This window comes from Odontesthes bonariensis, chromosome 4 (genome assembly GCF_027942865.1).
Source record: "Odontesthes bonariensis isolate fOdoBon6 chromosome 4, fOdoBon6.hap1, whole genome shotgun sequence".
NCBI lineage: Eukaryota > Metazoa > Chordata > Actinopteri > Atheriniformes > Atherinopsidae > Odontesthes > Odontesthes bonariensis.
In genome coordinates, this window is record NC_134509.1 from 18,006,063 (window position 1) to 18,019,095 (window position 13,033).

Here is a 13,033-nt window from a genome sequence, read left to right on the forward strand (position 1 = left end):
ATATGTTCAGCTTTCGTTCATCATCGATTCTCCTGAGCAGAACAAAGAGGACCTCCAATGGATCATCTGAGCCTGAGCTCAGAGCAGACGGCAGGGAACAGGTGAGGACACTTGTATCATTGTGGTAGAAAACTACAACATTTGGCTTTGGACTCATTATTCTGTTGTAGAACTAAAAACTGACTCCACTGAGAAGAGCCTCCCTTTGCTGTTTGCTGTCCTTCTTTAACTTCCATGTGTTTTACCACATGTGAAGTGTGTTGGTGGTCAGGGAAAGCCAGAGGAGCAGGATGAGCCTCAGTATGCCAGCGTCCACTTCAGCAACAACCAGGCAGATCCTCTGTACTCCAACATCAGAGCAGCTCAGCCTCACAGACACTCAGAGGAAGTTACTGAGTACGCTGCTGTCAGGTTTCACAGAGTCAGTCCAGCCCCAAGGTGAGCAGCTCCTCACACTCTGACATCACCACACAGACTCATTTCTGCTGCATCTTCCTGCTCTGTTGTTACGTTTTCATCATTCATGGGATTCAATGGGAATGACATCATTTACTGCTGTATCTGCACAGTCAGCTGATTTCTCTTTTTGTCTCCCTGAACCAGAGCTGAGGAAACCAGAGAGGATGCATCCGTGTTGTACAGCACCATCAACAAAACCAGATGAACACAACAGGAATTTCTCAGCTGAAACTTTACATTTTTTCTCTCTTTTTAAATCTCATTTGAGCTTAAATCTAATTGTTACATGTCATACATCTGCTGTAATGTTTATAGAGAGATTTAACTCATTTCAGGGTCTGTGTCTCTGACGTTTGAGTTGTTGACTTTTTTATTCTTATTTTATTGTATATTTATCATATCTTTTGGCACTTATTTTTATTGACTTATTATTACTTCTTGTACTTATTCGGTCTTTATTGCTCTTTTGTCTTTTATCTCCTCTTCTGTACAGCACTGTGGTCCACTGTGGTTATTTTAAGGTGCTTTAGAAATAAAGCTGGATTGGATACAAACACAAAGTGTAACTTCATCTGAAAAAGCTCCAACAGTGCAGTGTTAATTTCGTCAGCTTTTTTTAATTTAGTCTTAGTCACAATGTCGAAAATCAATTTTAGTCTTAGTCAAATTTTAGTAATTTTAGTCAACACTGTACATAATAGAACTTCTCCACACATGGCGGCATGATCAATCATTATCATGCAGGTTGTTTTGTTGTCCTTCGCGTTGTAAACGAAATGGCTCCATTCATCCAGGGGGGTATTCCACGAAGCTGGCTTAGCGGAAAGCCTGGCTTATTTCACTACTTCTGGCTAAATTTAGCGAGAGTTCCGTTCCATAAAGGTGGCTTATTTGAACGCTCGCTGAGTAACCATGGTAGTTTATGCTGCTGAACTAGCCTGGTTCCTGGCAGGCTAAAGTTGAAGCTTAGCTTAGCTGCAACTAAAAAAATGCTGAAACAGACTCCCGAAAGAAATGTTCACCAAGAATTCTGCGCTCCCGCAATCATGTCTAAAAAACGAAACAAAAACTGTGGTTATCATATCACCACTTTCACTGTCTCGAAAAATCAATCAGTCGGTGCCAGTGCAACTCAAGAAACGCAACTATACACACGTATTGAACATGAAATTAAATGAGAGAGAACATGGTATTCATTAAAACTAATCAATACCTAACAAACATCCGATCTACACCCACGTAGGACCCGACTCAGAAAAATGGGGGACAGGTAATAATGTTAATGAATTATTGAAAGCTCGTTTCAAAACAGTCAAGGACTGTACAAACAAGATATTAGATAAAACGCAGGAATTAAAACATCATACCATATTAAAAATACACAGAACGGAGCAATAAATGGAGGTAAGCAAAGTTAAACGGATGGGTTTTGAGTTAAGACTTGAACAGAGGGAGAGTGTCAGTATTGCGAATACCGGGGGGGGGGCTTTGTCCTTTCAGACTGCTGCTCCACATTTACAGTAGCCGATAATGTAAAACAACCTACTGGCTGAAGAATTTGCATTAAGTTCATCATCTCCCTCAGGCTTCCCTAATGTTATCGGTGCACTTCACTGTACCCATGTACGCATCCAAGGCAAGGCAATTTGTAGAGCACAATTCGTACACAAGGCAATTCAAAGTGCTTTACAGCTACATAAAATCACAAGGCGCCAATAAAATCATTCCAAAAAACAAAAAAAATCATTAATTAATTTAAAAGTGAAGAGTGCAGATAAAATACTTTCAGGTGTCATATGCACATCTAAATAGAACTGTTTTCAGTCTGGATTTAAACATTGTCACATTGTCCAGGCCCCTGCTGGACCCGTGGAGGCTGACTATGTAAACCGAACATTTTTCCATATCCTAAATGTACAGGTACACTTGGGGATAATTGTCCATAGACTCTGAACTGGATTTCTCATTTTGAAAAATACCACATCAACCCCTTTGAGTAATGCTGAGCAATGTTACATTTATGCCCTGTGAAACCTCATCATTGACTCCTTTCCTGCGTGCATACAGATGATCTGTGATGGAGGTCATTTAATTTCCAACACTGAGGCTAAATGGCCGGGATCAGTTCATGATTCTTGGATCTTCCGAGCATCCTCACTGGCACAGAGGTTTGCACAAGGCGCAAGAATTTTACTAACCCGAAGGAGTGTACTTTTGAAGTAAGGTGTAGCATAGGCAGAATTTTGGTAATGTAATGAGAGGTCAGGTGTAGAGGTCATCTTAAGGAATTTAAAGTGCTCGTCATACTTTATTATAGATAGCCATATAAGGCACATATTGCATCAAATTGTCAAGTCTTAACACATGTATATCCATCCAACATTTCTCTTATTCTGCAGGAGAGTTCAGTGGTGTCCTGCTTGGGGACAGAGGCTATGCATGCTGGCCGTACCTCCTGACGCCATATCCTGATCCAGGAACAAGGGCATGCACATGCACATGCTAAAACAAGGGCACGGATAGAAATGACCTTTGGCCAAATTAAATACAGGTTCATTGCTGAAACTTCTCCACCATGGCTGACTTCTGACAGAGCCATCTTAAATTAATAGTATACTTCATATTTTATACATTTTGTCTTGTGGACAACTTTGCAGGCTCAAGTCTTTTCTTCGTTGCGTCCCCCAAAAAGAGCATTAAACATCTGCAGCTCATCCAGAACGCTGCTGCTGGAGTTTTAACCCGGACTAAGAGATCTGAACACATCACAGCAGTTTTAAAATCTTTACTCTGGCTTCCAGTCAGTCACAGAATAGATTTTAAAAGCCTGCTGATGGTTTACATCTGTGATATGTTCAGAGAATATAAACCCAGCAGAGCTCTTAGATCCAAGGACTCAGGTCAGCTGGTCCAGTCCAGAGTCCAGACTAAACATGGAGAAGCAGCATTTAGCTGTTAAGCTGCAAACTAGTGGAACAAACTGCCAGTGGAGATTAAACTTTCACCAAATGGAGACATTTTTAAATCCAGGTTAAAAACATTTCTGTTCTCATGTGTCTATGCATGAAATCTGTGCGGTATCTTCAACACATCATCAAGAAACACTTATATTAACAATTACAAATTACAAATTAATTATAAACAATTACATATTTTAATGTCCATTCGTCCATGGCTTGTAAATTTCGTTTTGTCTTAGTCTCATTAACGAAAACCATTTTTTATTCTCGTCATATTTTTATTTTCTGGAAGCAATTTTGTGCGTCATCGTCTCGTCATCGTCACGGGAAAAAGGGGCGTTAACGAAATATTTTCGTCATCGTCCGGGGGCTGTTGCACAAAAGTAGGATTAAGACATCCAGGATGAATTACTTAGCCAGGTTCAAGGAATCCAAAACATGGGCGCCCAGGCTTAGTTGGTTGCACAAAGGCCAAGCCAGGATGAGCAGACACGGATTCATTAAGCCAGGTGAAAGCGATCCTGGATAAGTGCTGCACACGGCTTGCTTAAATAGACCCCACGATCATCATAGATTCACTGATTCACCATGGCAACAAGGGCGGCGTATTTCTCCCCAGCGGAGCAATAATTATTAATGGAAACCTATGAAGAGGTGAAGGAGAAAATAAAACAAAAAGGAAATACTGCCACAGTCAAAAAACAAAGGGAGCAAGCGTGGCAAACCATTGCTGACCGCCTGAATGCGTAAGTAGTGCACAAATACACACTCACCACTCCACTGAAACTATCACAATTAGGCTACAATCCAAATAAAATGTTAATTAACATATCGTCACCTTCCTAAAATAATCGCCCAAGTCATTTTTTGGCATCAAAGGTGTGGTCCAAAAAATGCCCAAGTCATTTATTTAATCTTAGTTTTTATGAAAAACAACAAGCGTTCTTATGTCAAGCATCCTTTGATACATACTTACTGACTGAAATTATTATTTTATGCTATAATTTAACTTTTGTGTTTCCTGAAAAACCTGAAAAAATGACTTATGAGATTATTTTAGGAAGGTGACGATATTTGAAAAGATATTTGTAGCCTACTTTGATTATGAATAAGTTGAAATTGACTGCATGTGAGTAAAACTATCTAAATGTAACTCCATGCTCCTCCACTGTTTCATTGTGTGTGTGCGTGTGTTTTTGTGTGTGCAGATTTAACATGACTGGGCCAAAACGGACATGGCAGCAAGTCAAAGTGAAATATAAGAACATCCTGCAGAATGGTAAGTCCCCTGACAAATACTTAACAAGTGTACTTTTTATTAAGAATGTGCCTGCCCACACATTGCCTGCACTGTGCATTAATTGGTTTAACATCTTATCATTTCAGATGGTCTGCAATGCTGACTATTTGATCAGTAATGTTGTGGCAAAGTGGCCCGGCTCGGTCCACGACTCCCGAGTGTTTCGGAACTCAGAGATCTATCGGCGCCTATCACAAGGTGAGCCACAGAACCTCTATTGATAACCACTTTTAACATAATGGCTGTGTTAAGACTGTCACTACTTATGAGGTTGTGATGGTAACATTTTGTATTCACAGGTGAATTCCTGGGTGTATTGCTGGGTGACAGAGGGTATGCCTGCCAGCCTTTTCTGCTCACTCCATTTGCAGACCCTCTGGAGGCACAACTGGCATACAACCATGCCCATGCCAGAACAAGGGCCGGATAGAAATGACATTTGGCCTACTGAAGGCATGCTTTCAGTGTCTGAACCACCTGAGAGTCAGCCCAGACAGGGCAGGTGATATCATTGTGGCCTGTGCTGTCCTCCAGAATGTGGCCTGCCTGAGAAAGGAGAGGGCCCCCAGAGTGCCAGCTCTCATAGACTGGGACAATCCTGCCATCTTCCCGGATGACGACTGTGGTCGGCTGGTCAGAGACCAATATGTGTTAAATTATTTTAATTAATATTGCATGTTTATTTAAGTTGGGCCTGCAATGGCAGAGGAATTTTTGTTAGGTTTTTGTGCTGTATAGGCAAGGCAATTTTATTTGTATAGGCCATTTTTACAAACCGTTTGTCTCAAACTGCATGCTTTGATTCTGTGCTTTTTGTCTTGTAGAGCACTGTGTGACTTCAGTTTTGAAAGGAGCTGATGGTTTACTTACTTTGATTCATCCTTGTTCAATAAAGGAACATCGTGGTACACTCTAATGTGTATTTATATTTATATGGTGATGTACTTTATGTGTAGTCTGTGGGAAACTAAATTATCTAGTGGTTCATCTAAAATCATCAGTTATCTAAAATGATTTCAATTAATGATCACAAATGTTTCAATAATGATAGTGGGTATAGTTAAATGTTTTAACAATATGTTCTAGGCAGTGGAATAACTATTGGTTTCCATTTGTGGCGACCGCTGACTGAGATAAGGAATGAGATTAAATAGATCCTGGAACTTAGCCTGGTCTGGAGCAGGCAAGCTTCACAGAATAAATCTCCATGGTAATTTACGTCTGAACATATCCCACTTCCCTCTATCCCACTTTTGTGCAACTGGATCACGGATAAGTTGATCCAGGATAGCCAACATATCCCGGCTTAATCCCTTATCCTACTTTTGTGCAACGGGCCCCGGGTTGACGAAATTAACACTGCAACAGTGTTGTTGAAGCAACTGAAATGCATCCAGAGGGGTTCAGAGAACTCTTGCAGGATGGCTCCATGTAAAACATGACAACTGTATCTGCAGCAGACTTCAGTGTCCTGCAGCAGCTGGACTTTATAGGTCTGGCGGTGGGTAGGGTAACCCCTAACCCTAACAGGATTTTCTTGACTCAATATCTTCTTCAGGAAAAATGTAAAGATTATTCTGCTCCGGAGACAAATATTAACTATAGACCTTCCCAGAACTATTCTCCAGGCCCAGTTACATAAAGGTCAGACAGATCTTCAGTTCTACACCAAACTCCGTGGCAGCTATCGAGTGACGGAGGGAGACACTGAGAACATTCTCACAGACCTAACCCTTCTGACCATGTGTCACGGATCACAGCTATCTGTGAGATGCAGCTCCACACTACTGTTACTTCTACATATCCCATCGACGACCAGGTGGATTATGGGGTGTTTATTACAGCTCTTTTTCTGCAACACAGCATACAGCACCGCAGTGGTGGGTGAAAGTTAGCGTCACAGTCTCGGGACAATCAACAACACCTGACGCAAGGGAAAACATTTAAGCTCGTTTAGCAACATTAACAACTCTGTAAACATACTTTTATAGTCTAATAACTCCCAGTAAGCGCTCAAAACAGTTAGCAAAGGTCACAGTGAGTACATGACACAGTAAATTCTAAAGTATAAACATCTGCAACGTAATATGAAATAATTAATTTTCCCGGACCACATAGGGACGTCTTACAAAAGTAATATTATATAAAGTTCTCTTTTCTCTGTGCTGTACCCAAGCCAACCACTACGCCAATAGATTGCGGTGTTGCACCTCTTTGCCTTAATTTAATAGGCACAAATCTACTCTGTTACAGATGTGTTGCCATTTCAACATCATGTATTTAGATGTGTCAGAAATCTTAAAAAACCTTAAGGGCGGTGCGGAGCTTTTGAAAGTTTGAGGTAAAAATGGGGCATTCTGAGGCTTTTTGATGGACCATTATGGTGACTCATGAAGTAAGGGCAAGTTACCACAGAAAATGATTTATTATTATTATTTTGAAAATTAACCGGATATTTTATTTTGTTTCTGCACACGATTTCCTGTCCCGCACGATCTGCTCTGTGCCGTGTTGCTGCGTTGTGCTCCGGCATCCGGCAGAAATATATAACAGGTTCAACATCCAACATTGAGAAATAAACGTTTCATTTTCAACTGAAGACGTCGCTGACATATCAATCGCAAAATGAATGTTGGTTCAACCGGTGGAAATTGATTGACGAGCGGTACTGACGGAGTTAACCAAACTTAAACTTTGGTTCTATGTTTCCTTGCTATCTGAGCAGTAACCTGGGCTGCAATAAAAATATTTCCACATGAAAATGCATTTTTTTTCTCCCATTCATCTACCTCTTAAGCTGCTCTCCACCTACACTTTTAGCTTGATGTGCTCCTCTTCCAGAGACTGGTGTGACTGACTGCGTGGTAGTTAGAGTGGCGTCAAAAGAGCTTAGCAACACTCCCATAGACTTTTAGAGAAAGAAAGGAATGCGGAAGTCACCTGGGTCACGGAGCCGCCGATAGTTCCGGAGACACCATGGATCGCAGTTCATTTGTGATGTTTCTGAAGTATTTTCTCCGGTACGTTGATGAAATTACAACATTTTTGGGCATTGTGAGGCATTAGCTGACTGGTCTTTAACTAATTAAGTAAGTTTTAGTTAATTAATCGTATTAACCAGCTAGTTGTAGTTTAGCTGCAAGCAAGACGGGTTTAAACGGGTCTCAAGACATTCGCCTATTACTGTCTAATTCAGCTTTTCAAAATATTCATTTAATTTCGAAATTGTATAATGTTTGTATAACATTCATAAAAAATAAATAAACTATTATCAAACTATTAATTTCAGCCTGAATGTAAAATGTTCCGCTTCTAATAAGTTTATTTAATTTTCTTCTGATTACACAAGTTAATTCCTTCAAAGAAACACCTATTGCCATCTTTTTATTTCAGCATGACTTTGCAGCTGTGATCATGAATTTATTCATTTCTCTGTTGTTGTTGTCAGGGAGGTCAGCAGATGTGGTGGTCGCTGCTGTCATGGATCAACCTTCATTAGGACTTCAGCACATTTCTACAATGTCGAAACCCTTGAATTTGATCAAATACAGTTCATTGTTGCAGATTAATCTACCCAACAGTATAAATAGCAGTAAAATAACTTCTTTATTAAGGCTTGTTTTACATTTTCCATGATGACATTTTATAATAAAATGTTTGGTTGAAATCTGTTTGTTTTTGCGCAATTAACACAATTGTGTTGTCATTTAATAACAGAAAATGTTTGATTTAGATTAATATTTTAATCAATTCATTAATATTTTACAATAGTTTTCTGACTTGAAGCACAAACATAAACAGGGTTACAGATGCATGTATTCAGTTCACATGAGAAATATAGAATAATTATGTCTTCTTCAGAAAAGAAGAATTCATCCCGGCTCATCAGTCAACGCATCTACAGCCACACATTTCCCTCCAAGTAATTTAAAGCTTCTTTAAAATGATTTATTCAGCTCAGCTTTGCCATTCAGCTCATTTTCCATCTGACACCAGAGAGAACAGACAGACTGAATGACATCTTCTACAGATGGAGTGTTTGGGACAACAGGAGTAGATCCTGGGAAACAGACGGTAATATCATGCTCTGTTGAAAGATGTAGATCTGAAAGTAAGCTGGGCCACTGGCATGATGAAGTTTAAAGGAGGACGAGGTTAGCTGTCCCCTCTACCATTAAAACGGTGATAAATGTGTCTCTACTGCTCCAAAATAGAAAAATGTTGATAAAATACATAGTCAGTGTAGTAATCAATGCACATTATTGGTCAATATTTACAAAAAATTGCGTTATGAATCTTAAAGTTGTTGTGTTTGGGCTCCGTTCCGCTAAAACCCGTTCAAACTGACTGACAGCGCTGTGACGTTGGAACCAGGTTGGAACTATTGGGGCGTGACCGGCTTGTTCAAAGAGTGTCGTAACTCTCGTTTTATAAGGCTCTGGTAGTTACCATAGCGACATTGCGTGTTGTTGATGCACTTGTGCCCAGATTCTCTAGTGCTCTACTCTTGGCTCTTCAAGTGTAAAATCACCTTACGGTTTTGTGGGAGACCAAGATCATCGTCCTGCAGTCAGTTTTGCGTGTAATTTATTTTGAGTTCATATTCCACAATTTATGCAAAAAAAATAAATAAATACAGAGGACACGGCCTCGATGTCCTCAATGGTGGTTATGGTCTTGATGATGTTAAACTGTAATATGATCTGGATGTGATTCAGTGAATGCATTGGACACCTCTTTCCAAAGTCTTCCTGATGCACAGAGAGCTGCTGTACAGCTACACGTAGTCAGTTATTTTTAAATGTTGTCAGATAATTCTCACTTCATACTAATCAAAGGAAAGAGGAAGGAAATATAACTTCACGGCTCTCCTTCTGCCTTCAGCTCACTGCAGACACACAGGGAGCTTATCTGTACAGACGTCTCAGTCTATCGTGAGTTCAAATGTTTATTCTTCATCATCCGTGCACATCTTGTTACATGATTGTTGCTCATTACAAACATCACTGAGCTGCTGACATGTTTTATTGTGTGTGAGGAGTCCCAGACAGACGAGAGGAGCAGCCATGAGTTTAACTGCAGCGCTGAGTGGATTTCTTGTCGTCCTTCTCTCGGTGTCAGGTACCTATGTCTACATTTACCTTCACTGGAATCAGAGAGACCAACGTGGGCCAACATGGAGTCTGTAAACTGGGGCTGAACCTCACTTTATGATATTATATGTTGAAACGGACGGATCAGAGCTGCGTGAGGAGGAACTTCATTAAAATGCTGGATGTTTTTATCCAAGTTAAACAGTGATTTTACTTTGATGGATTCTTCATAACTGAACAAACTTTAGTGTTGTTAAACAGTCATTTCTGCCTGCAGCTTTATGAGCTGATTCAGACTCTCTGAAGCTGAGACTCTCTGTTCCTAATGGTGGAGATCATGAGGTTTCCATGCTCTGTGCAGATAACACAAGACAGTTTAGTTTTTACTCTACAATAGATGCTGTCAAGTGTTTCCTGTAAACTTTATGCTTTACATTTATCTGACTCTCACATTTAACTCAGCAACAAGTCGAAGGCAGAGAGAACAAACGGGCTACAATAAGCAGAAAGAGTGTGATAATAAAGCTCTTCCTCTTTCTCTGCTCAGTAAACTGAATCAGAGTTCTCTGGTTCACCACTTCTCTGTTCCTTCACTGCATCCTGTCACTCTATGATCTCCTCCCTCAGAGCAGATTGAGTCTGACTGTGGAGAGCATGTGTTCATCTTCCAGTCTTCATCACACTGACCATGTGGAGCTGAGGGACCACTTTGTGTTTGGTTCCTGAGGCTGTTCGTTCTGACTGTGGGCTCTGATGTGCTCTGTGTTACAGCGGTTCAGGGTCAGAGTGACTGGAGTGTGACTTACAGTCGTACATCGATCTGTGCTGTGAAAGGATCAACAGTGGAAATCAGCTGCACCTACACCCATCCATACGGAACATATTATAAAGTTATAAAAAGTTTCTGGTTCAGGGAAGGTGATGATAAAGCTCCTGTGGATCTGAGGACAGACTCGAACTACACAGGTCGTGTTCAGTATCTCTTTAAATGGAAAGTCTGGTCTCTGAGAATCAAAGACCTGAGAGAGAGCGACTCAGCTCAGTACAAGTTCAGATTCATAACAAACCAACAAGGAAGAAGTTTTACTGGTTCACCTGGAGTCTTTTTGTCTGTCTCAGGTAACATTTTCTCTGAATCATCATTTGGCTCCAGATGCTTTTTGCATGTATGTAAGAACATAAATGACATTTCTGTTGTTTCTTCATGTGTTCAGCTCCCCAGGTGCAGGTGATCAGATCATCAGAGTACCAACAGGGTTATTACCGGGCAGAGCTGAAATGTCACAGCAGTTGTCTGTCTGATCATCGTTCCTATGTCTGGACCAAGAATGAGCAGATAACTTGGAGAGGAACATCTTCTACTTTAACCTCATTTTATCCTGCAGACAGAGTTTCCTGTGCTGTAAAAGGATACGAGGAGTTTCCCTCTCCATCAGTGTGTGAGTTCACTCAACAGTCTTCCACCAACTTTTCACCATCTAGATGAGCCTTTAACATATTGTACTGCAGCCTAACTAGTAGTTACACAGTTGCTGATTTAAGAAGAGACAGTTTTATTCAGAACTGGGTGTCAAACATGTCTGGATGTTCAGGAGATTCAAACCACCAACGACACAGAAAACCACCTTTAAGGTTTCAGATGCTTCCACAGACATAAAAAACTCACGTTATTAGATGTTAAATGTGTTCATGCTTTCTTCTACAGATGCTCCAAAGCTTCCCTCTGTGTCAGTGAGTCCCTCTGCTGAGATAGAGGAGGGCAGTTCAGTGACTCTGAACTGCAGCAGTGATGCGAACCCAGCAGCTCAATACACCTGGTACAAGGAGGAGAAGGATTATATTAAACTTCTCAATAAAGACTCACAGCTCTTCTTCAGCTCCATCCAGTCCTCTGACTCTGGACAGTATTCCTGTTCAGCTGCAAACCAGCTGGGGTGGAAGCAGTCTGACTCCATCTTTATTGATGTGAAATGTGAGTAAAAGAAATGAGATTCATGAACATGTTTCCTTCAGCTCTGTCTGTTTAACACTGACATTCTGCTGCTGGACTTCACTGAGCAGCTAAAAGAGGAAGTTTTATTCCCAGTTGGCTCCCAGAGATAAATTCAGGAGATTCAAACCATCAGAGATCCTGAAAACCACCTCAGTTACACATGACTGAACAAACATGAGCACACATAAATCCAACCTGTGTCTCCTAGAAATGATGTTTCTATACTGCTGATTTAATGAGTCAAACACATTTAGAAGCATCATGTGGCAACATTCAGTGGATGGTAGGAAGGTCAACGTCTTTTTTCCCCTCACAGTTAAATTACAGAACAAACACCACAAACCATCAAATGATCTCTGTGACAGTAAATCTGAAGAAGAATGTTCACAAAATAAAACATCAAACACACATTGATCTTTTAGTTTGGACTCACCAGGACTGTAATATCAATAACTGTATTGATCCAGCTCTGAATATAAAAAATCAGTCAGACCATCGCTGCAGACTTTCAGACACATTTCAGACATGTTTGTGTGATATAATCTGACTGTGGTTACCTTCACAGATGTGGAGAAACGTTTAGTCCAGATGTGGCAGCAGCTGCAGTCAGTTTGATGAATTATGGAGACAGAAGTTTATCTTTAAAGGATTTGATTTCTGCTCTTCTTCACTGCTCATTTAGCTCAGACTTTACTCATGTTAAAGACACACTGTGGACTTTTGCAGCTCTGCATACATGTTCTCCAGATGCTCCAAAGCTTCCCTCTGTGTCAGTGAGTCCCTCTGCTGAGATAGAGGAGGGCAGTTCAGTGACTCTGACCTGCAGCAGTGATGCTAACCCAGCAGCTCAATACACCTGGTACAAGGAGGAGGAAGAGTCCCCAAAAGCTTCAGGACAGAACTTCACCATCACTGACGTCAGACCTGAACACAGTGGAAATTATTCCTGTGAAGCTCAGAACACAAGAGGAAGTCAGAACTCCACAGTTCTTCTGACGGTTGTTCCAGGTGATCTTTTATATTCAGTTAATATTTCATGTGGTTTTAATGACTGATTGGCTGTGACGAGGTCATGTGACTCGGGTTGTTTTGTTTCACAGTACCTAGAAGGTGCATGACCTCCTTCCAGATCATCTTTTTATAAAGTTCACATTCTACCAAAACTGTAAATATTCTGTAAATAACTATAATTTCATCATGTTTGATTTTCATATCTGAAAATCTGTGA

The 13,033-nt window shown here is 40.6% G+C and overlaps 1 protein-coding gene and 1 long non-coding RNA gene across 2 annotated transcripts in view; both read left to right on the forward strand.

Moving 5' to 3' along the window:
* LOC142378146 (sialoadhesin-like) overlaps positions 1 to 13,033 on the forward strand; it is a 30,876-nt gene that overhangs the window by 14,180 nt on the left and 3,663 nt on the right. Inside the window, exons 10-15 of the mRNA XM_075462374.1 lie at positions 41 to 101; positions 257 to 438; positions 10,726 to 10,931; positions 11,027 to 11,251; positions 11,518 to 11,784; positions 12,553 to 12,813. Coding sequence (XP_075318489.1) covers positions 41 to 101; positions 257 to 438; positions 10,726 to 10,931; positions 11,027 to 11,251; positions 11,518 to 11,784; positions 12,553 to 12,813 — 1,202 coding nt within the window. The remainder of the gene's footprint in view (positions 1 to 40; positions 102 to 256; positions 439 to 10,725; positions 10,932 to 11,026; positions 11,252 to 11,517; positions 11,785 to 12,552; positions 12,814 to 13,033) is intronic.
* On the forward strand, positions 4,080 to 5,132 carry LOC142378597 (uncharacterized). The gene is made up of 4 exons (XR_012769618.1): positions 4,080 to 4,165; positions 4,628 to 4,698; positions 4,806 to 4,917; positions 5,019 to 5,132. It is a non-coding gene; the product is annotated as an uncharacterized LOC142378597 (long non-coding RNA).